Genomic DNA, 21,717 nt, shown 5'->3' with positions numbered 1-21,717 from the left:
TTTTTTTTTTTTTTGTAAACTTAAAGATGGCAGAATGTCGAGGACCGAGATTGTCGTTCGAACAGAGGAAGGGCGATTAAATTGTATTAGGAGAACGATCCATGCAGGGCCGACCTAAAGCACGTACGCACGTACGCATGTACATACGCAGAGACGCACGCACGCACGTATGCACGTACTCACGCACGATCGGCACGGCTCGTCACGCGTCTCGATCAAAGAAGCTTTCAAAAAGCAAGCCAGCGTTTTATAAAGTGATTAATTCGAAGAGATCGAGCTCGACGATTCATTTCTTTGCTCTGCCGTTTGCCTTTGTTGTACTTCTTTCATTGCTTATGTATACATTTATATATTTCTTTTTTACTTATGTACTATATATATATATGATTGTTTTTGCTAGTCAATTTACGTTCTTATTTTTTGGTTCTTGCTTCGCGCTGCTGCGTTCGGCATGCGGCGGCGCTCTCGAGATTCACTCCATTGCTCTCCTCTACTCTGTTTTCTTATATCTCATTTCTCATTTTCAGGGCAACCTGTCAATAGCAAGCAATCCACTGACTCGGTCGTTTTGGTACTGTAATTTGTTCTTTGGTTCACTGAACACTGAAATTAATACTCTGCGTCCTAGATTGTTTCTCGTCGGATTGGGATCCGCGAACGCCGCCATTCTATCCCGCATACGAAATTTATGGAATTCTAGTCGCCCAATGCGTAAAATACAATAACAGGCGTGTTTCAATTAAAAAGACGCATAGTACGTTGCACAATAGAAACGCAAATGGTTTACCATCCTGTACGTCTTGTTATTGCGTACGAGTGTAGTCATGGTCGCTCAGTTTCCTGACCTTTGAACCTTGACCTTGAACCTAATCTATAGCATATAGCATGAACCTAATCGAAATCGAAGGAGCATCATCACTCGACGCACCGTGCTCCATCTCGCTATGGATAATTAAATGGAGCACGTGGAGCAGATGTCATCTCCGTCTACGCGATTCCTTTTGCAGCTAGCTCACTTACCTTGCACTCGCACGTGGTGCATTTGTCGTGGGGATCCTGCCAGGAGCTTCCACTGTCGTGGAGGATCCCGGCGTAACTACAAGGTCGTGGATGACCGTTACTCATTAAAGACGTTTCATTGATCGAGGAATCCCGTGCGCAAGGATCATCCTCGCAACGTGGACAACAGTCGCCGTCTTCTGTCACTGGGTTAGAGCATGTGACGGGTGGACACTCCATCTGCCAGCAGTCGATCTCGCCGTTCTGTATGTCATGGAACAACATTTAGTTAGGAATATGGACGCAGGGTGCATCGGGTACACACTGTACGTGAGGTGAGTGATCAAAGATCACTAGGAACATACCAGGCACTCGCAGGTTTGACATTGATAGATCCAGCGTTCACCACTTCGGAACACAAGGTGATGCAATTCCTGGTGCTTACAGGAAAACTTGGGATCACACTGTCGACAGCATGTATCCCTTTGACTGCTGGGGATGCTGCAGTCACATATTGGCTCCCGACACGTGATCACACCGTCCTTGCAGGTGCAGCGCCTACAAGGGCTCCCTGCAGGTGCGACAGTCTCGCCATTCTCAACTTCTCTGCCTTCGAACCAGCAGCCTGTATCGAAGGATGCGATCATTTAGTGGACGTTGATAAGTATATATAGGCACTTCGTGTTCCCGCTCGGACCAAGGGATCGTCTACTTACTGAGCTTGCAATCGTGATCGTGACCCGCTGGACAGACGCACTCGTAACCGCCTTCCGTGTTGACGCAGCTCGCGCTTGGATGACACGTGTGCATTCTCTCCAGGTTGCGATCGTTGCACTCGTCGATGTCGAGACACTGGGTGGTGCCCTGGTTGCTGTCGTGGAGTGCGCTACGGTATCCTGGTTTGCACCTGCAGTAATACCAACCGGGCACATTGAAGCAGGTGGAGAACCTGTCGCATCGATGAAGATCACTAGCACATTCGTCTAGGTCGAGCTCGCAACTGGAGCCAATGTAACCTCGTCGACAGGAACACCTTCCTGGGGCTACGCACTCTCCGCCATTTTGGCAGGGCAGACTGCACATCGCTGTAAGTGGAGCACGATGGGTAATTAGAGCCCGATTAATCAAATATAAAGTTCTCTGCAAGACTTCAGGTACTAGGTACTACGTGGGTCCCAACTCCTAATCAGACAGTCTGACTACGTGAAACTTACGTTTACAGATGTGCCCGTCACCCATGTATCCTTCGTTGCACTGACAGTAATAGCTTCCTGGTGTATTGATACATGTGGCATGCTCGGCACAGGTATGACGCCCGGTGGCGCATTCGTCGAGTTCGGCACAATTAAACTTATCGACTCTGTCATAACCTGGCAGACATTCACAGGTATAAGAGCCCACGACGTTGACGCACCGGGTATTAGCGTTACAGTGATGTCCTTCCGAGCCACCTTGTTGCTTACACTCGTCCACGTCTGTAAAAGGGTTAAGCTGATCAGATACAAAGGTCGAGTCGAGGAAGCAAATACTTTATTATGTAATTTAAGTTTTAGCAAAGCTATCCTATAATTAATAATAAGGTTAGCTAAGGATCGAATACCGTGACAGTTATGACCATCGCCCTGGAAACCGATATTGCAGTGGCAGGCGGATTTCGTCTCAAGATTGAGGCAAGATGCGTTTGCGTGACACGTGTGGCCTTTTGCGCAGTAATCCACCCCTGTTAGTAGTTGGTTAGATGCCAGGCACAGAGGAAGGAGAGACAAGAAGACCCATAGGTCAAGTGTTAGTTAATTATCGTAACTTGATTAAGAGAGGCAGTTAATAATATTATTTGGATATAATGGAAAAGCGATTATATGACTGAGACGATACTGGGCGCAGTACAGTCTGTGACGTGTACCTGGACAGAATTTGCAGCACTCCTCGGCGACGCTTATCTGCTCGCTCGGCGGACAGGGAAGAGGAGGACATCTCGTTTTTGTGTCGATTCTTTGACAGGTGAAACTGCCGTCGTTGCAGTCGCACTCGACGCATTGTTTCGGTGAGACCTTCTCCCCGTGATCGGAGATCATCCCGTGAATATAGCACTGCTCTGCAAGGGTTATGTTAAGAGACAAGGAGTATAGACGGGGTGGCTCCTGAAGTAGTCTCTTAAGCGAGACTTCACCCTGGCAAAATTATTAGGGGATGCTTACTGAGACAGATGGGACAGCATTGATTCTCAGGCAAGACGGGGTTCTTGCACGTGACTGGAACGCAGGGCGTCGGTCTGCACTCTATCTCACCGTGGACGCAGGAACATTGCTGGCACCCTTTTTCCCAGGTCGCACCATCATCGTGCACGGTCCCGTTAACCCTGCAGGCCTTTTGGCACTCGCACTCCTCTACCTTGCTTATCCTACCCTCTGCGGCAGCTAGCTGGAAGAAGGATCGCGTTGAGAGAGAATAGAACAGATGAGACGAGGGCGGGTTTAATAAATAAAAAAAGAAAAATAAAAAAATAAAAAAAGAGGAAACTCACCCTCCGCGTAAGCTCGTTCAGGTTCTGCATGAGCTGCTCGACGGTGTTTTGGAGAATGGAGAACTGGCCGCAGGTCGGACAGGAGGAGTCGAGCTGAGGACACTGGGACAAGTATCCGTGGGCACCGGGTATCAGCTTGACATCCTGCAAAGCTCCCTGTGTTGGAGAATCGCGAGGGTCTACTATTAGTCTCTCTCTCTGCCCCCGGAAGTCTTGCAGGCTCTCCCTCCCCGCTGGGGCGCATCCCAAGACAAAGAACAGCGCCGAACGAGAGGACACGAGACCCAGATGTCTAAGTATCCTAGTAGCACTCGTGGATTCTCATTCGGCAGCGACATCGGCTAACCTCAGCTCCCTACCTTGAAGAGGAAGTGCTTGGCGTTTCTTTGACCGACCCAGAGCTGTAGCTGGGGCACAGTGAAGTTCGTATCCGGCGGTCCAGGCCGCAGAAGACGCCTGTAGAGAGGATGGCAGTCAACGAGGAGCTCGACCTGCGAGCCACTGACGCTCAGGGCGACCCTGTGCCAAGCGCCATCTGCCAATCTGAAGGGGAAGGCCTCCACGTGTACGGCGCCGTCTCTTCTCGAGACGTAGTGGAGCCGAAGTTCGTCCTTGCGTCCGCTACTCTGCAGCTCCAAATACCTGCGGACGTCCAGGAAGAGAGCCAGAAGGGGAGACAGAGAGGGATCGGGATATGGATACGGTGGTTACGGTGATGATGGTCGTGGCAGGGAGTGAGAGCCAGAGAGAGAAAGAGAGAGAGAAAAAGCAAGAGAAAGAAAGAGAGAGAAGAGAGAGAAGATAGAGAGAAAGAGATAGAAAGAGAAAAAGAGAAAGAGAGAGAGAGAGAGAGATAAAGACAGAGAAAGATCGAAAAAGAAAGAGAGCAAGAGAGAGAGAGAGAGAGAGAGAGAGAGAGAGAGAGAGAGAGAGAGAGTGAGAGAGTGAGACACATACACACATCTATATAAACGTAATATCCCAGGATTCATGTAAGAGGTCGTGCGATCGACCCTTGGAGAGCTTTCGACTTACCTGTTATTGCCGTGAGAGAAGGCAACGATAGTGCCTGAGTTGGCCTCTTCTTGTCGAAGTGCCGCGGCCACCGTGAACTCCGGAACCCGCCGGAGAAGAGCGGCCGCTCTTTCGAAACCCGCCTCGCTCACCCGGAGCTCCCTCTCGTTGCCTGTCAAATGAAAAACAACAGTACTCTCCTAAGATCATCCTCGTGTGAATTCGTATTGTGGATGTTAAAGGGGGTCGGTAAACATTTTCCAGCCGCCAGCGCGTGCCGCTGTCAGTGCCAATGCCAATCAGGATGGAGAACATCGTAAGAAGGGTGACAGAGTTCTGGCCCCCTGAGTGTCTACTTAGCCTAACAAGCTTCCCGTAGGAGCCATACCCCTATCCCTAGAGACATCCCACAGAGTCCCTCTGATGGTACTTGGAAAAAATATCTAGGCTCGCTGTCCCTCTCATCAAGTAAAATTGAGGTATAACGACGACATAAGAAATTTCAGGCTTCTGATATCGAATTTCAGAAGCACCGACTGTTTCAGAACTGTTGGTACCTATACACGGTGTAACCGGATACCACGATAAACTAGCAGCCGGTGAATTTCCGGAAGGGGTAACACTAAAAAAACCTAATTGAGTATCTATTGCTCCAGACGCCAATGTATAATTTACCGGAACACGTGCGCGTACATTAACGGATGATCTCACTCGTGGCTTATAATTATTCTATATGATCGGTAATGATCGGTCAGCCTGGGGAGACTTTCCCTCCTCGTAACCGGATACAGAAGCATACGCGTGCGCCATCGTCGGCTCGATTCCGACAGTCAAGGGCCTCCCAATGAAATTTAAAACGATTACCTTCTCGAAAATGACGCCTGAGCGTAATGACCTGCGATAACCACATGCGATACCTCCTCATCATTCGCGACCCCTCTCCATTCTTTAGTGCAACCACGCGACCATTCAACTAGCGCCTTTTCGCGCACAATTTCTTATATACTTTTTTTTTTCTTCTTTCTTACTCTCGCATGTATGCATCAGACACGAAACGAGAGGCCACAATATTTCTGGGAAACCTGGCTAACTGGTCTTGCCTCAGGAACACGAATACCCACCTTAAAGTGCAAACACGTGCAATGGCTCCTACGTGCAGTAAAAGTTTTAACTACGTATCTCTATATCAACGTGTTCCTTATAAAAGGGAGAATCACTTAATGGCATCGACAGTTATAAGACCTTTCTGATTTGCTTGTCGGCCATCTTGAGTGCATGGCGAACGAAGAATAATTTATGCAACTGGGGATTTTTCTTCGGGCAACCAAAATGGTGCGTTACACTCACCTTGAAGATAATAGGCAGGCCTTAACCTTACTAGACCCGGAACTGGACTGACTCCTATCCTGGTCGTATTGTGAAGCTGCAGTGCGGCCAAGAGATCTATGCTGCCAGCCGTCTCGAGGCCAACGGCGCCCGTACTGGATCCTCTCGACATGATCATCCCAGTTGGACCAACGGTAGCTGCAGCCGCAACTGCAGTGGCTTCTACCGCTTCTTCCTTCTCGCCGGATGCACCGGACACTGGAAGCCATAAAAAAATGTATCTGTTAGAACGAAGAGTGTTATTTCTTTATTCGAAACTGTAATTGCATTACGATTGGTCCGGAAGTAAAATTAATTTTTTTGACAGATACAAAAGTAATGACGTGTCTAGTATGCAAGTTTTGTTTTTAAGAATGCACGTGGATGGTTTTTCACTGAGATGTATATATATATTTTTTATTTTAGTATGTACTTGTATATAAGTGATATAATGAGAAACCAGGTTCGATTTGTTACGCTTTGCGTTATTTGTGATCTGTCAAAAAAAAAATAGATTTTACTCGTGGACGGACTGTATATAGGTTTGTCTAAGACTATTGCACTGAGTGAAGTTTGATTATTGATTAGATTTTTTTGTGTTACAACCAATTTCTAAAATTTTAAATCATTCTGCATATAATTCTACGTCCCACTAAAACTTTTTTTTGTTCCAAGTTCTTATATAAGTTAAACTTTCTACCAAAATTTACAAGTGTCCCCGTTTTACCGTTCGGCTAGCTTCCTTCTGAGGGAATCGATACTCGCAGTAGACCTAGTGGGACCGAGTAGACCCGTCGTCACAGAAGAGGACGATCGATCGTCCAGAGTAAGGGACTAGGACCGATCGCCTTACGTTATAGTATCCAGTAACTAAGGGTGAGCGAGACGCCGGCGTCGGTCCTGGCGTCGACGATATCGCTATGGACGTCGAGAAAGAAGATAAAAAAAAGTAGCGTAGGAGGATATATCGAGGGCCGGAAGCGAAGCGTAAGAAAACTCATGGAAATTCCAGCCGTAGAATAAGGATTCCGAAGTGAGATATGAGAAGAAGGGAGTCGAAAGATGGTGGCGTCGCGACGCGAAGCCGCCTTGTCTAGACTCACGTGGATAGTAATAAGCTCGACGACTCGCGAAGACAGAACGGGCACCTTGTTGTACCCAGGACGACGTCCCCGTCGGCGTGAACGAGAATAGCAGCAGCAGCGCCAGTGCGATCGTTATCCTTGGCGGTCTCATAACAGAGGAAGCCGCGGTATCGTTGCTGAAGCTGTCACGAAGCGACTAAGGCGATTGCCGCTGCGCGACATCACCAGGACGACAATTTTCGTGCCCGTGTAAGCACTAACTTCACGATTGGCCAAAACGTTTACACTTATTTCGCAGATTCGTTGAAACTCGGGTGCGACCCGTTATACGATCGCCGTGAGAATATCCGCTTGGCGGATTCAAATTCTGCGGAATTGGCAAAAGGTGCTTTCGTGAGTCGCCAGTTCCTCCTCCACCGCCAGCTCTACGACCTTCGTTCACTTTCTTGACAGCTGATCCCTAGTCGCGTGCCACAAACCGTTAACCATGCCATCCTCACATACTCTTAACACCGTGACACCTGGGTCAATGACATCCTCATGGGAAACCCGTATCCAATTCTTCCAGCAGATTCCTCCGGTAGATTAACAAAAGCCCCGGATCCCCTAGACCCGCTTAAGCGTCTATTATCAAATCTGACATTCGCGTTGTCCTAGAAAATCTGACATTCTGAGAACCTTTGCCTAACGAGCACCTTGCGTCCCGTCGTTCAAACAAGGCCTTCGTGCGGACGCTGCGATAAATACCGTCATTACATATTGTCGGTCTGTTAACGTACCTCGGAGGCGTCAATATTTGACAATGTCGAGCCGAGATATACCTTTCGGTAATATTTAAACTGCAAAGAAAAAGAATATATAGGTGGATAGGTATAACAGGGGTAGGTAAGGCAAGCCTCGCGACTCCCTATCGCACGAAAGTTATCGCGCTATGAAAACATTGGATTTTCAAGAATGCCAGTCGACGACGTTCCCTCGGGAACCCTTGTTTGCCCTTCGCCACTTACTATACCAAGGGAAGTAGATGTAAGAACTCGTACCGAGCCAAGTCCTTGGCAGTGGATTTCAAGCCGGTCTCCTTCACCCGCCACGACTTCAGATGACACTTGACGCAATCGACTACGAGATGCGAGTCGTGACTCAAGACTGGCAAGGGCTTTCTCACGCAAGGGGAATCCACTTGTCAAGAATGGCCAAGTACTTCGCACACGTTATTAACCAGGGTCCATGCGTTATATACCATCCATGTACCATACTACTTACACTGTATGTACATGTGGATCATACCTAACTCCCCGTGCTGTGCTCTACGTGCACACAGCACTCAATGAACAGCTTTGACAGACCCCGACGCGGCATCGAGCTCAATTAACTTATAGACTGTGCTCGATGCAGCCAATATGAACTTTCCCTTAAACGATTCTAGCGCCGCCCTTTTCCACGGGCGTAAACCCAGAACGTCAAGCGATGCCGACGCTTCGGCTGAGTACTCCAGCGTGAAATGGTTTGATCGGACGCGGAGCGTCTCGACGGCTCGGCGCCGTCCTCTCTTCATCCCCCTTTATTACTCCCTCGTTCTCTCAGCCTCCCACAGACACACACACTTCCTTCTATCCTTTAAGAGTGCATCCCTCTTTTGGTTATGTACGTTCACTGACACCGAGGTAATATACAGTACTTCCCTTTTGGTAATAGCACACGTATTGCACCGCGAGACAATAAGGATGGAATTTTATGCCTGCAATTCTTTCAGAATCAAAATTACAAGAAGTGACGAGACTATTCAGCCGTGTGTGAAAAAGACCTTGCTCTTATTTGCTTCTCTCGATTCGCAGCAATGCGCTCGACGGCTGGTGGACCCGATTAACAGTAGCGAGTGAAAAAAAGAAACAAGGAAATTCATGGAATCATCAATTGGTTCACCTCGATAGACCGTGATGAAATTGAAGAAGGAATTGACAGTTTGACTGATACTGTCAGACAGTGGCTGTGATGTCTTTTGGATTTCTTGCTTGTGTATGCTATTTTTATATAATTATCATTGGCTTTGGATTTGACGTTTCTATTAAGCATGCCGGAAACGAATGGCTTTATGACTTTACGAATCCACCTTTCAAAAAAGTATTGTGTCCTCTGTAATCGTCGACCTGAACATTCTTGGCCCATTGTTTTGTCTGCGTAAGGAATGGGATATCATTAAGGTGCGTTTTAAGCGAGCGACACGTTACTCCTGTTGCCTTGTGCTGCACGTGTGGCTCCGTTTGAACTAACTTGAGACTATTCACTGGGTCACGTGACTCTCGCAAGAGACGACGAGACAATGAGAATTCTTCACGTTGAGTTACGCCTCTTTATTATTTATAATCATTGACGTACCAAGGATACGAGTATGGTTCCCCCGTTGTCACCATAGAATTCACTGTATTGATCTTGACGCAGTATTTATTCCGGTTCTAGAATCTTCTGCGGGAGGTTATTCTTTGTCGAGATAGGATAAGTAATGTATCCAGTAGCGTCATCGTCTACAGTCGTATATTACATGAAAGTGCTATAGGATGCGCTGATTAATAATAGAACAAGGTCTGTGTCAAATATATTTTTAAAAAGTCAATTTAATGAGCCTGGATAGAATCGAGTAACACAATTGATATGGTGATATATTGTGGTACGAGTTAAATTTTCATAAATCTTAAGAAATCGATACCAACAAGTAAACAATGACTAATAAATTTGCAAAATCCTAAAGAAATCAATAACGTGCGGCAGACAGCATGAATAACGTTGTTTTACGAAATTGACGTACTGCGGGTGAGATTGACGAAGCTTGCGAAATCCTGCGGAACGTGTGGCGAGCCAGTCGCGTAATTGAAATCGAACAAGATATACCGAATAATTGTGTGCGGTGCGGCGATTCGTATTGCAGATTGAATCAGGGAAGTGGCGAAGGCGTGAAAACCCAAAGTGTGGGAATTTATGTAAGGAATATGAACTTATGTAAAGTTCTAAATGCGCTTTAACAAACCCTCTCGCTCTGCTGACAATCGAATGGCGGTTAGCTGGTGTTGAGTACGATTGTTACGCATGGCTGAACGAATTTCACGCGAATGCGAGTTTTTAACGAGAGGGAACATGCAGCACCTTTGCACTGCGCGGACACGTAATGAAAGGACAATTGCCAAACAACACTGCTCACCTATATAAGTTCACAATGATACCTATTGTCTATCAGTTTACTTCTAGTATCCGAAGGATCGATACTGAGAGGTGAACTAAGTTCGATAGACACTTTCAACCCTCCTGTATTTTACTTTGCTCTATTCTATTCTATATAGTATCCTGCTCGGCTTTGGTCTCTCCTACTTTTTCGCAATGGCCTTCAAGGTAGGTGCTATAGGATCTACGACCTGTGACCTATGACCCACGTCCCAGGTCTCACGCAATCCTATATCCTTTATTACAGAGAATTTATGTTCTTCTCTTTTATCTTGTTGCTGTTTCATATTTGCATTTGGTATTTCTAAGGATTCTCGTGCATTTCAGTTCGTGCCTTTAATAGCCCTCGTGGCTGTGATGGGCCCTACGTGGATCCTGGGCCAGAAGGCCCACTCTTTTCAACACTTTCTAAGTCCCGTAAGTCCCGTGGCCGTCGGCGAGCAGATAATCACTTGGAAGGATAAGCATGGCCATCATCATCATGACTACGTTGCTCATCCTAGTTATGAGTTTGCCTTTGGCGTTAAGGATCTTCATACCAAGGACATCCATGGACAAAAAGAACATCGCGATGGGAAGAATGTTGTTGGGGAGTATTTAGTGCATGAGCCTGGTGGCAATGTGAAAACGGTCAAGTATCAGGTTGATAAGTACGGATTTCACGCTCATGTGCACAATACCAACGGGAATGATCACTCTGGTGGTGGTTATGTTGGACATGGAGGAGGTGGTCATGGTGGACATGGAGGTGGTCTCGGTGGACACGGTGGTGGTCACGTTGGACATGGAGGATACGGTGGAAGTCATGGTGGATACGGAGGAGGCCATGGTGGACACGGAGGAGGTTATGGCGGGCACGGTGGAGGCCATGGTGGACACGGTGATGATCATGGTGGACACGGAGGAGGCCATGGTGGACACGATGGTGGTCATGGTGGACACGGAGGAGGCCATGGTGGACACGGTGATGATCATGGTGGACATGGAGGAGGTCTTGCCGGACACGGTGATGATCATGGTGGACACGGTGGAGGTCATGGTGGACATGGAGGAGGTCATGGTGGACACGGAGGAGGTTATGGCGGGCACGGAGGAGGCCATGGTGGACACGATGGTGGTCATGGTGGATACGGAGGAGGCCATGGTGCACGGAGGAGGCCATGGTGGACACGGTGGAGGTCATGGTGGACACGGTGATGATCATGGTGGGCACGGAGGAGGCCATGGTGGACACGGTGGAGGTCATGGTGGACACGGTGATGATCATGGTGGGCACGGAGGAGGCCATGGTGGACACGGTGGAGGTCATGGTGGACACGGTGATGATCATGGTGGGCACGGAGGAGGCCATGGTGGACACGGTGGAGGTCATGGTGGACACGGTGATGATCATGGTGGGCACGGAGGAGGCCATGGTGGACACGGTGGAGGTCATGGTGGACACGGTGATGATCATGGTGGACACGGAGGAGGTCATGGTGGACACGGTGGAGGTCATGGTGGACACGGTGATGATCATGGTGGGCACGGAGGAGGCCATGGTGGACACGATGGTGGTCATGGTGGACACGGAGGAGGCCATGGTGGACACGATGGTGGTTATGGTGGACACGGAGGAGGTCATGGTGGACACGGAGGAGGTCATGGTGGACATGGAGGAGGTCATGGTGGGCACGGAGGAGGCCATGGTGGACACGGTGGAGGTCATGGTGGACATGGAGGAGGTCATGGTGGACACGGAGGAGGTCATGGTGGACACGGTGACGGTCATGGTGGACACGGAGGAGATCATGGTGGACATGGAGAAGGCCATGGTGGACACGGAGGAGATCATGGTGGACATGGTGGAGGTTATGGAGAGCACGGATTTGACGGCCACGATGGTGACTATGGCTATCATGGTGGATATGATTACGGACATGGAGGATACGGAGGACATGGATTTGGAGAACATGATTTCTACGGTGGACACGGAGAACACGATTTTCACGAAGATCACGAAGTTGATGATCATGACTTTCATAGTGTGCATGATATATACGAAGGATACGGTGGACATGGACATATTCACCATTACTAACAATAAGTTTCTACATAAACAAAATGGTACCAAACCCTATGAACTAAAGTATACTGACTCCATGTGCTTTACGATCGTTACCGTCCCATTTTTTTTATCGTACTCGTTGCCAATATACTTGTTACTATTATATTCCAACCATTATTAAAATTTTCTACAAATCCTCTCATCTGCAAGTATCAAAGTACATTTGCGAGTCACCCTCAAGCTCAACCAGCCACCGGCAGTCAGCGCCACCGCCATTAACAAGGAAGAGTAGATGAGCCTGCAATAATACCCCATAAGGCAGAATATAAAGTGCTGCCGTAATGCGTTACCATCTAATGCGTACCGCCCTGTTCTACGGTCCATTATTCGCTCGCGAATGTCGAATGCAGTAGCACAAAAAGGCGGCCATCTCGTTAGGGCAAACGTAAAGGCGCACTCGGCGGCAAGTATAGAGAGAATATTTTAATGCATGAAAAGGGAGCAGAAACGATTCTTCACTGTCAGCTTCGCGTCCACCACCTTAGCTCGGTTCCTCGCTAGTGGAAAATAGCCCAGTCACTACACCGCAGTATATCGTTCGTCCCCTTTAGCCCGGCCATTTTCCATCCGCCGACTTTCCTTTATTTTCTTTCCAATATCGAGTTACGAGCCTTTTGCCTTTCGCCGTTTGTCACTCGCTGCCAATAAAAAAAAAAAAAAAAAAAAAAAAAAAAAAAAAAGAAAAAGAAAAGAAAAGCCGCTCTCGCCGCTCATCGATTAGAAAATTACGGCTGCGGTCGCTCGTTTCGTGTACTCTATCAACGGCGTCTCGTTAATTATTTAACGAAGGTAGAAAGACTAATTCGCAAGAGAGAAGGTTACTGCCGAATGAGCAGGAGAATCCAAGTCGATAAAAAGGAGCAGCCGGCCACGTGTCGCTCCAGCATTGGTCGGTTGAAACGGTATTGAGGGTGAGCGGAAGTGACGGAACGAAAAAACAAGTGAACTAAAAAGGGTCTATCGGAAGGAAGTGAAGGACTCTCGAGTCCTGTCATGCCGTCGGTAACGAGTTCGACAACGACCTCGAGAACCACGCCGACAATCGAGCCTCTCGGGCCAAACGTCGTTTAAACATGCATAAGCTCGAGTTTTCAGGGAATAATTCAAGTGGCTTCGGGGCTTTCGGGCCAAGGTCTTGTGATTGACTGGAGTACATGCTTTCCGGGCACTTGGTGCTAGCACCTTACGAGCCGACGAGGAAGACGAGCGTCGAGACGCCGCTCGTACGTAAATTCCGTTTCACTTAAAGCGGACAACTTTAGCGCGAGACACGAGGGAACGTTGGCGACGTACACACGACTGTCTTTCCCTTCTCCTTTCCCTTTTCCTCCTCCTCTGACACTCACTCTACATCCGTGCACTCTATATATATGCACCGATGCATCGCGTGCATGGCACTCCTGGTGTGTAAGGCATCCGATTCTGGCTGACCCAGCACGCCAGCCTAACCACTGGCACTTGATAAAGATGCAACATCTGAGACGCGTCGTTTACGTTAGATATCCTAATAATTTCTAAGACTGACAATGGGTACGTCATGCTGTACGGATTTGCAGTGATCGATAGAAGATTTTGGGTATAGAGCTTGTTGAGTCTATGAAAGTGGAAGGTATAAGGATCCCGAAGTGGAATGATCATGCATGAACTAAACGAGTAACAGATCAGCGTATGATTTGATTGTACGTGCAGTGTTTATGAATACGAGTAGCACGTGGATGAAAGGCCCAGGAGAACATAGATACAAGTAACTGGTGAAGGGTGAACGGGAGGAGGCCGCCATGTTGTCTGGCTACCCCGCATTGCGCCAGTGAACTCGGCGAAACCCCGGATGCCCCCCTTCCACACCCCGTATCAGCCGCCCGAACCTACAATCCAGCCAGCCACCCACCGAAACGCCCAACCACCTCAGTAAGCGCCTCTCTTGCTCCTCGACCCGTAAACCCATAACCCATAACCGAGTCGCGACGTATCCTGGTGCTGACTTCTTCTGGAACAGCCTACGAACGACGACCCGGCGGAGCGTCGCGTTGCTGGAATTTTTATTTCGTTCTATCCGGCGTGCCTATTATCTTGCGACCCAATTCGCGTGGCTGCTCCATTCTACTGTCTCACTCTACTCTCTTTCTCTCTCTCGCTCCCTCTCTCGAATTCCCGACGAGCCGTAAGGGCAGCACCCAGCCTAGAAATCCAGGATGCCCAGGATGGAGCCAGATATATGCGAAGGATGTACGTTCGCCGTGTCTCTGATGCTTTAGGGCTAAATCCCAGGATTCCGGGGGATTCCCTTTAAGCCGGGGGAAAATCAATTTGGTCGGAGGGGTGGCGGGGTGACGCTCTCGCCCGAGTATATCCGTGTGCGGGGACGCTACTTGTAACGTCGACGTCGGCAGCGATGCCAGCGAACGAGCCACCGCTAGGACCCGATAGGTCTCACAGTCGTTTCTCTGTCTCGGCATCGTCGCCGTCCTCACCGACGTCGTCCACACGCTCTCCTTATGGCAGCAAAGCCGCCACCGTGAAGACCCGCAAGTTCGACCGCACGAGACGTCGTTGCCCGTACCGGCACTCTTCAGAGTTCGTACGGTTCTCAAAGCTACGACCACCACGCGATTCACGTCGCTCGCTGCGTGGTCATGCATGCATGCTTCCATTGGGTTCAGTACACTGTGCTGCGTATACGTGGGACAACGGGTACGATGAGAGTGCACCCTTCCACCTTGGACTCCCGGTGTGGCAGCAGGTGCAGGGATATCCGCACGACCTACGCGCCAGCACCTGCTCCCGCCTATCTGGTATTCTTCCTGGTGAACCAATCAAGTTGTTTACCACCCTGGGACTCGAGCTGGCAGCAGCGTGTCAGTCGAATAACCAAACGGGATGAAAAGCCGCGCGGCAGACTTACCCTGCAACGTCATCAGAGAAGTAGATTTAACTAGGTCAGAGCTTCCATAGGCTTGTGTATCTATGTACATCGTGGCGCAGAGTAATCTGCCGTTTCTCATCCCTGCGGGGCCTCTGAGATCCAGCCTGAGAAAGAGGACCGTGTCGAAGGTCTGAAGCAGCGCGGCGGGGTCAGAGGTCATTACAGAAGAGTCTTATCAAGGGACGACAGGAAAAAAAAATCTACCTGGAATTCGTAATTTCATTTCTTTCCAGGAGTCGTCGATTACTTGCCATTGCCAGACCTGAAGGACGGAACCGTAATTTCCCGTGGAGAAAAACAAATCAGTTTGACGAGCGGATGGCGAACGGGCGCCGCGACGGAGACGCTCACCTTTTTAAATAAGGGCGATCGAACGAACGTTTCCCCATCAGTTATACGCGAGTCGAATGTATGTAACTAATCAGTAGGAAGGAGGTGAAGGTGGAGTTAGAGGTACAAGATGATGGAATAACATAGGGATCCTTGAGGCTTGACAGGGTCTCAGGCTCCGAGACGCTTAGGTGTAATTTGTCCTTTCTACGAAGTAGAAGCACCGCGGCGCCCTGTCACTGCAGGACGTCTGCCACCAATCACCGGTGCTTTTGCCGACGATGAAGAAAATCTGCCAAGTACCGACTACGAGATGGCGAAGTGAAAAATGGGAAACAACTGACGACAGCTGAGGGCCTCTGGTGTTTATCGTTGTTGCCGATGGGGGAAAAATTACGATGAACCTGGCGCCACGAGGGGAGTCTCAAATACAGTCGTAGGTAAGATCCAAACGCGAACCAGTTATACGTATTTCAAAGTTACGAGCACCTTTGTATACGAGCACGGTTTATACGGACTGACAGATAGAGTCGGAAGATTGAGATAGGGCCAGTAATTCAGTCTAGCAATTTCTCATGAGTCTCTTCTACTTGCAAATAAGTTTCCTTATGAATTATTTACCCAGAGATAAGTCCTGCCGATCGGAGAAGCCCGGTTTTAGATTGAACAAAATTCTTAATACGCTTATATAACCGCTTATATGATCGTAAAAGATGATAAAGATATACAGTCGATTGGTAAAAAGCACCCCTTGAATACCCATTGCATTGTATAGTAAGGTGAATCAAATCCAGAAGGTCTAGGTCTAAAATTTCACGTATCCTCTATATCCACTGTGAGTACGAGAAGGACGAGCTTATAGCAGCTCGCATGAATCAGAGAGAGACAGACGCCGAATAGCCTCCAAAATCACGAAAAATATCATTGACTGTAGTTACCGTGACAAGCATTAATATGAAATTAATTGATGTCATAAAATGTCAACAAGATGTTTTCCTTCTCTCTTTTTTCTTGCTAAAAAATTCTATTTCCGTACGTCCACCAACTTTTCCACTTTTATATAACCAATGCACGTCTCCATCAGTGATGTAAATCTTACTCTCGCGCGTAGCTCTCCTCTTCATTCTCTCTTGGCCAGGAACTCATGTGCAACGAGTACAAAGAAACGACCTCCAGAGAGCGTTCAAGAGAGAGCGAGAGAGAGAGCGAGAGAGAGAGAGAGAGAAAGAGAGAGCGAAGAGAGAGAACACTCGTCTGGCGCGTGTCTGGCGCGATTCGTCCGAAGGAACATTGTCCACCGTACCGAGGGAAGTGCGAGAGCGCGTATAGCAACACGGTAAATCATTTGTGCTTGACACAGGCCGGACACCCCGATGTTGTGGCTACTGGACGATAATTTATGCCCGTGTACGCGAATCCTCGAGCAATTTCTCGCATCATGGAGTCCGGAGAGTCGCGGGATCCCGGGTAAGATTTGGCCCAGGGCCAAACAATCAGGCACAGTTCAGTTCCTCTCGTCCATTGGATTGGACAAAGTACACTTGCCCTGCTTGGGTCTCCATGTAGAAGCGACCTGGTGCATCCTCTAGGTCTAGGCACCCGTTAGACGTGTGCCTACATACACACGGTAGCAGCGTGCCACTTCACCCAGGAATTCGTCCAGGGCCGTCGCGCGTGCGATTCGGCACGAGGAACGCTTCAGCATCGACATGTGGAACACGTCGTGATGAGAATGGATACGTACCCAAAGCCACAGGAATCTCAGACGGTAGTTGGCGGAATAGTTCGGACTGTCTGTACGCTGCCTAACCGTTAGCATCCGGATAATTCCGCGTTGACTATTCTTAGCCATTCTAGGATGGTATCCAGGTGTACTTCTCTTAGAAAGTCCGACTACCGGGGAGACGGTAAGAGCTGCCGTTTGGATGGCAACAACATTTACATTTTTACACGTAGTTTCGTGCTACGAAGATGATCTGGATCCTGGATAATTGTTTTTCTTATATTGTTTTAAGAGCCACCCCCATCCTGGTTCGATACTCCCTCGGCCGTAGGCGTCATACGAACACGGCATCCTGGTAGACCGCGTCGCTGCACCCATCGACTAGTCCCTTTTAATGTGTCGAGTAAACTGAGGTATGTACGTAGACTACGTGCGGGCAAGTACTTCCGGTAAATTCAAGCCTACTCGGCAAATAGCACACACCCATTTAACGAGAGGTGGTAAAGTGCAGTGCCTCGACCATCCCCCTATACGATACTAGGCTAGAGGGTTGGTCGAGCACGGCCGATGGTGAGTACCGGCAGCTAATAGTAATGCCGGTACAGTGATATAGTAGTGCAGGAAGTGTAGCCGTAAGCCAAGGGATGCTCTTAACGAGATTAGAGGGTCGCCCACTAACGAAGAGGTCACTTTGCCTAGATGAAATGCAAGTACGAGAAAGATATGCCGGGTTAAAGCGAACAGCATCATCAAAGGGAGGTTAGGAAAACGCGACCTGTGAACTTGACTTGAACTTTCAATAGGATTGAATAATCTCCCAAGTCCGTGTCTCGGGCGTAATGAGGCACGCATATTCAATTAATTTGACGTAGCTCGGTTGCGTACGCACGCACGCGCTCACGCGATAACGCAAGCGCGCGCGCTCGCGCACCAGTCGCACATTGAGAATAGGTCGTAGGCAGAGAGAGAGAGAGAGAGAGAGCACGTAGCCCGCGCATCGATCTCTCAGGCTGCGTTTGCATTCTTCGACTTTGCCCGAATAGAGGCGATTTGGTGGGACACGACGGGCGTCATAGCGAGGACCCTGGGTAACTTTGCGATTAGGGACGTCAACGTTGTAGCGTTAGCTAGATATGTATGAATGCGCTGGTGCGTACTGCTAGCTCTCTCTCTCTCTCTCTCATGAAATGAGCAGCACTCCCGGAATAACGCGAAACTCATCGGATCATAGAGGAGGCGGAGGAAGAAACGACGCCTCGGACGAAGAGGGTCCCAAGCTGAGCGACGTCGTTCATGCCCGTTCTGTCTCTTCTTCAAGGAATCGGCTCACGTTTTACGAGCCGCGTTTCTATTTCAAGTGTCGATCCTCTCTCTATCCGCTCTCTAAAGTGTCTAGACTCTAACTCCTGTCCGCGTCCCGATTTCCACCCACGAATCATTGCCGAGGCGCCATCATCCTCCATCATCACCGTCCTGGAGGACTTGCAGGAATACTCTGTCAGATGAATAGCACTACTTGTGGATTGAGTGGCGTTTGGAACCACCGTTCCTACGTTGTTATAACGGTTGGTACATACGTAGGGGGTGGCTGAGATTCATTAGACACCAAAGAACCCGAGATGAAGAGAAGTAATAAAAGTTCATGTTTGGCGAAGGGAGGCGAAGGGAGGCGAAGAGAGCCGAGGAGAAACGATTCTCACCTCCGTCCGTCCTCCGGCAGACACATCAACGTCTCGCGGAGCGCACCTATTTTTATTTTTCCACCGAAAATAACACGCATTCAGACTTTCCCCCTGGGCTGCTGGGTCTCTCTCTTTCTTTCTCTCTGTGCCTCTTCTTCTCTCTCTCTCTCTCTCTCTCTCTCGCTATAGCTTAGTCAAGACTATCCACTGAGCTACCGAGCTGCTAAGCCATTCGGACACCCTCGCACCTCTCCTGGTCATTGGCTCTAGGTACCTCTAGTCCTCGCGCACTCGTTAACGAACGTAGATGACGTGGGACGCGCGACGGTTTGTCCTGCACCAATTGCATTTACTTTCATAAGTTTCCAGGCTTTATTGTTAGCCGGCCTCGTCTTTCGTTTTTCATGCACTTTACGGTTTCGTGTTCATGACGAAACTGACGGCCAAGCCAATTGTCAGATGCGCTATACCTAATGCATACCTGTAGGGTATCTCGTGAGTATGAACCTCGGTATACGAGGTGTCAGCGTGGGTATCGTTGCAGTCGCGTTGGCGGCCACTGATAAGGCTACCTGATAAAGGGACAACCATTGAAATATTTGACGATTTCGATTCGGAATCGGACGACACATCGGGCGACTCCTCCGTCGGCATGTCCGCCGGCCACGAAACAGAAATACCCGGCGTGCCCGTCCTATTTTCGTGTCTTCGTATTCTCTGTGTCGTCTGTTTCTCGGTCTCTTTGCTACCTTGTCACCTCAATCCCAATATTCATGATTCTATACAATAAGAAGAATATATATATTATTAGGATCGTCCCGTTCCCGATGGCGAAAACAGATTTCGTCCTGATAGAACTTATGGATCCGGTATTTGTGTTCCCATTTGACACCCTAGACGGTGTTACAGGTAATGCACTATACCGCCGTTTTATCCAAGTTGGATCTGGGTTGGTTAAGAATCAGTAAAATTTTTCAAAAACACGGATGTCGCTGCTCGTTCGTAATTTTCTAATTATAGAATGGTCTTCTTGGACTTGAACCAATCCTGACCTTCCCTGCCATGCTGAACGACCTAGAAAATTGAAGGAAGGAATGGTTCTAGAGATGTTCCCTAAAGGCGAAGAATCTGGCGAGGAGCTGAGAAGTGCCTAAAGGCAAGCGAATATAAATCAGTTATGCATTGGGTGCATCGTGGTTAAAGAGGACGGGACTGCGCCGATATTCGAGGCCGTCGTACGTTTTGCCTTTTTAAGGACGGGACGCAAGATGGCAAGAGTGGTCGATTGGGGGCGATCGATGAACGAGAGTTCGGAGCGAGGGTGAAACGGAGCAAGAGAATCAGAAAGAATTCTCCTCCTGGTTATTCACAACTTTTCAAGATTCCACGTAGTCGAAGGAATTGCCATAGCGAATGTACTCCTTGACTGAACTCTAGAGGCGAGTTCAGAATCCTAAGTAGTATCGCCTCCCTGAAAGAGTCAACGCCCGAGTTTCTCTAGCATTTCCAGGTTGTAGCGATTGCCTTATGCAACCCAGTGTGACCAACAGCCGCGCCCTTGCTCTACCATTGCCGATAAAAACAATAAAGCTTACAGTGTCCCGAGGACCACCAACACCAGGAGATCATCCTCCAGAGCCATTTCCCTAGTTTGAACAACTGCATCGAGGACTTCTCTTCGAATCGAGTAGAAAAAGGCAGGCCCTACCTCCTGCTACTAGAGACTGCCATTACCGTATTGAGATGCTATCGGCTTATCGGAAATCGATCCATGGAAACGGCCGGGACCTCCCTGACGAATTGCCAATCCACTCTGTGGCGAGATCGAAAGCTTCTCGCGAACCGGGGTACGTACCAGGACGATGATAAAAGCTTTGATTGTGCGTGGTGGAAGGATATTTTACAAGCTAGTCACCACTGCCAAGACACGGAAGAGCAATTTGTTGAAGCGAACAATGAAAAGAAGATACGTAGCGCCTAAACGGCCAGTGGAAGTAATTGCACGTCTGTTAAAAGTTAAGTAAATTAATAGATACAAAGATAATTCAGCTAGGGCGAAGAGTATTCGGGAGTCGGTGGAGATAGTCGAGGTGGTCGAAGAGGAGGAATAGGAGGAGAGCGAAGCACATGGTCGAAGCACCAGCCGTGACAGCAGCTGTCACATGCCGACCGGCACCATTACTCCTGACATCGCTAGCTTTCCGAATATTTAGGGTTCTTGGCTCCGCATCCATATTGTCTGCGTTACCTGCCCCCCCCCCTCTCTCTCTCTCTCTCTCATTCTTTCTTTTATAGCCTGGCCACCAACGAACTCGCACCCTCCACGCACGCTGCACGCACCACGCACCTAGGACGTCGTAGCGATTTTTCTACGTACATTGCTCTCGTGTTCAGTTCCTCTTCTTTGGCTTGGACGGTCGGGTAAGACCGGTCTACGAGAATAAAGGATCCCATTTCATTATAATAACTGAGGGGTGAATCCTAGAGAGAGAATCAGGGAAGATCGATGGGGTGGGCAGCAGAGAGAAAGTAAGAGAGAGAAAGTAAGAGAGAGAAAGGACTCTCTCTCTCTCTTTCTCTCTCGCTCTTCATCGAAGGGGACAGCTCGTCCTGGATATGGAACGATCGACAATTTCTCAGCGAAATGGCTAGCGAAGCGGATAGGAAGAGGAAGAGGATGAGGATGATGATAAAGAGGAAGAAGAAGAGATAAAGGGAATGAGAATCGCATGGTTCACCGGTTCACTGAATT

The 21,717-nt window shown here is 48.8% G+C and overlaps 2 protein-coding genes across 12 annotated transcripts in view; one reads left to right on the top strand and one right to left on the bottom strand.

The window, feature by feature from the left end:
* Nucleotides 1-21,717, bottom strand: part of LOC107266892 (protein kinase C-binding protein NELL1) — a 32,128-nt gene that overhangs the window by 7,570 nt on the left and 2,841 nt on the right. For 5 of the 7 annotated variants that reach the window (XM_025083958.1, XM_015737887.2, XM_015737888.2 and 2 more), the window contains 11 exons: nt 5,885-6,121; nt 4,559-4,709; nt 3,883-4,165; nt 3,524-3,679; nt 3,198-3,420; nt 2,903-3,094; nt 2,600-2,719; nt 2,214-2,474; nt 1,716-2,084; nt 1,365-1,624; nt 1,021-1,263 (listed from right to left, as the gene is read on the bottom strand). In XM_025083958.1, coding sequence (XP_024939726.1) covers nt 1,021-1,263; nt 1,365-1,624; nt 1,716-2,084; nt 2,214-2,474; nt 2,600-2,719; nt 2,903-3,094; nt 3,198-3,420; nt 3,524-3,679; nt 3,883-4,165; nt 4,559-4,709; nt 5,885-6,121 — 2,495 coding nt within the window. Of the gene's footprint in view, nt 1-1,020; nt 1,264-1,364; nt 1,625-1,715; nt 2,085-2,213; nt 2,475-2,599; nt 2,720-2,902; nt 3,095-3,197; nt 3,421-3,523; nt 3,680-3,882; nt 4,166-4,558; nt 4,710-5,884; nt 6,122-7,005; nt 7,328-21,717 lie in introns of those variants that run through there. The other 2 variants (XM_015737891.2, XM_015737890.2) reach the window with 2 other exon arrangements.
* Nucleotides 8,680-12,386, top strand: LOC107266894 (glycine-rich cell wall structural protein 1.8). 5 transcript variants are annotated; one of them, XM_025083965.1, is made up of 4 exons: nt 8,680-9,003; nt 10,528-11,107; nt 11,358-11,990; nt 12,042-12,386. In XM_025083965.1, the coding sequence occupies exons 1-4, from the start codon at nt 8,980-8,982 to the stop codon at nt 12,278-12,280; spliced, it is 1,476 nt and encodes a 491-aa protein (XP_024939733.1). In that variant the 5' UTR covers nt 8,680-8,979; the 3' UTR covers nt 12,281-12,386. The 5 variants fall into 5 exon arrangements, with proteins under 5 accessions (XP_024939733.1, XP_015593382.1, XP_015593379.1 ...); XM_015737895.2 differs by lacking the exon at nt 8,680-9,003 and adding exons at nt 9,010-9,567; nt 10,320-10,368 and having other exon boundaries at nt 11,358-12,386; XM_015737896.2 differs by having other exon boundaries at nt 10,528-11,044; nt 11,358-12,386.

This window comes from Cephus cinctus, unplaced genomic scaffold (genome assembly GCF_000341935.2).
Source record: "Cephus cinctus unplaced genomic scaffold, Ccin1 Ccin1_scaffold0330, whole genome shotgun sequence".
Classification (NCBI taxonomy): Eukaryota; Metazoa; Arthropoda; class Insecta; order Hymenoptera; family Cephidae; genus Cephus; species Cephus cinctus.
Note: the sequence above shows the minus strand (reverse complement) of the source record. Positions and strands in the feature narration are given on the sequence as shown.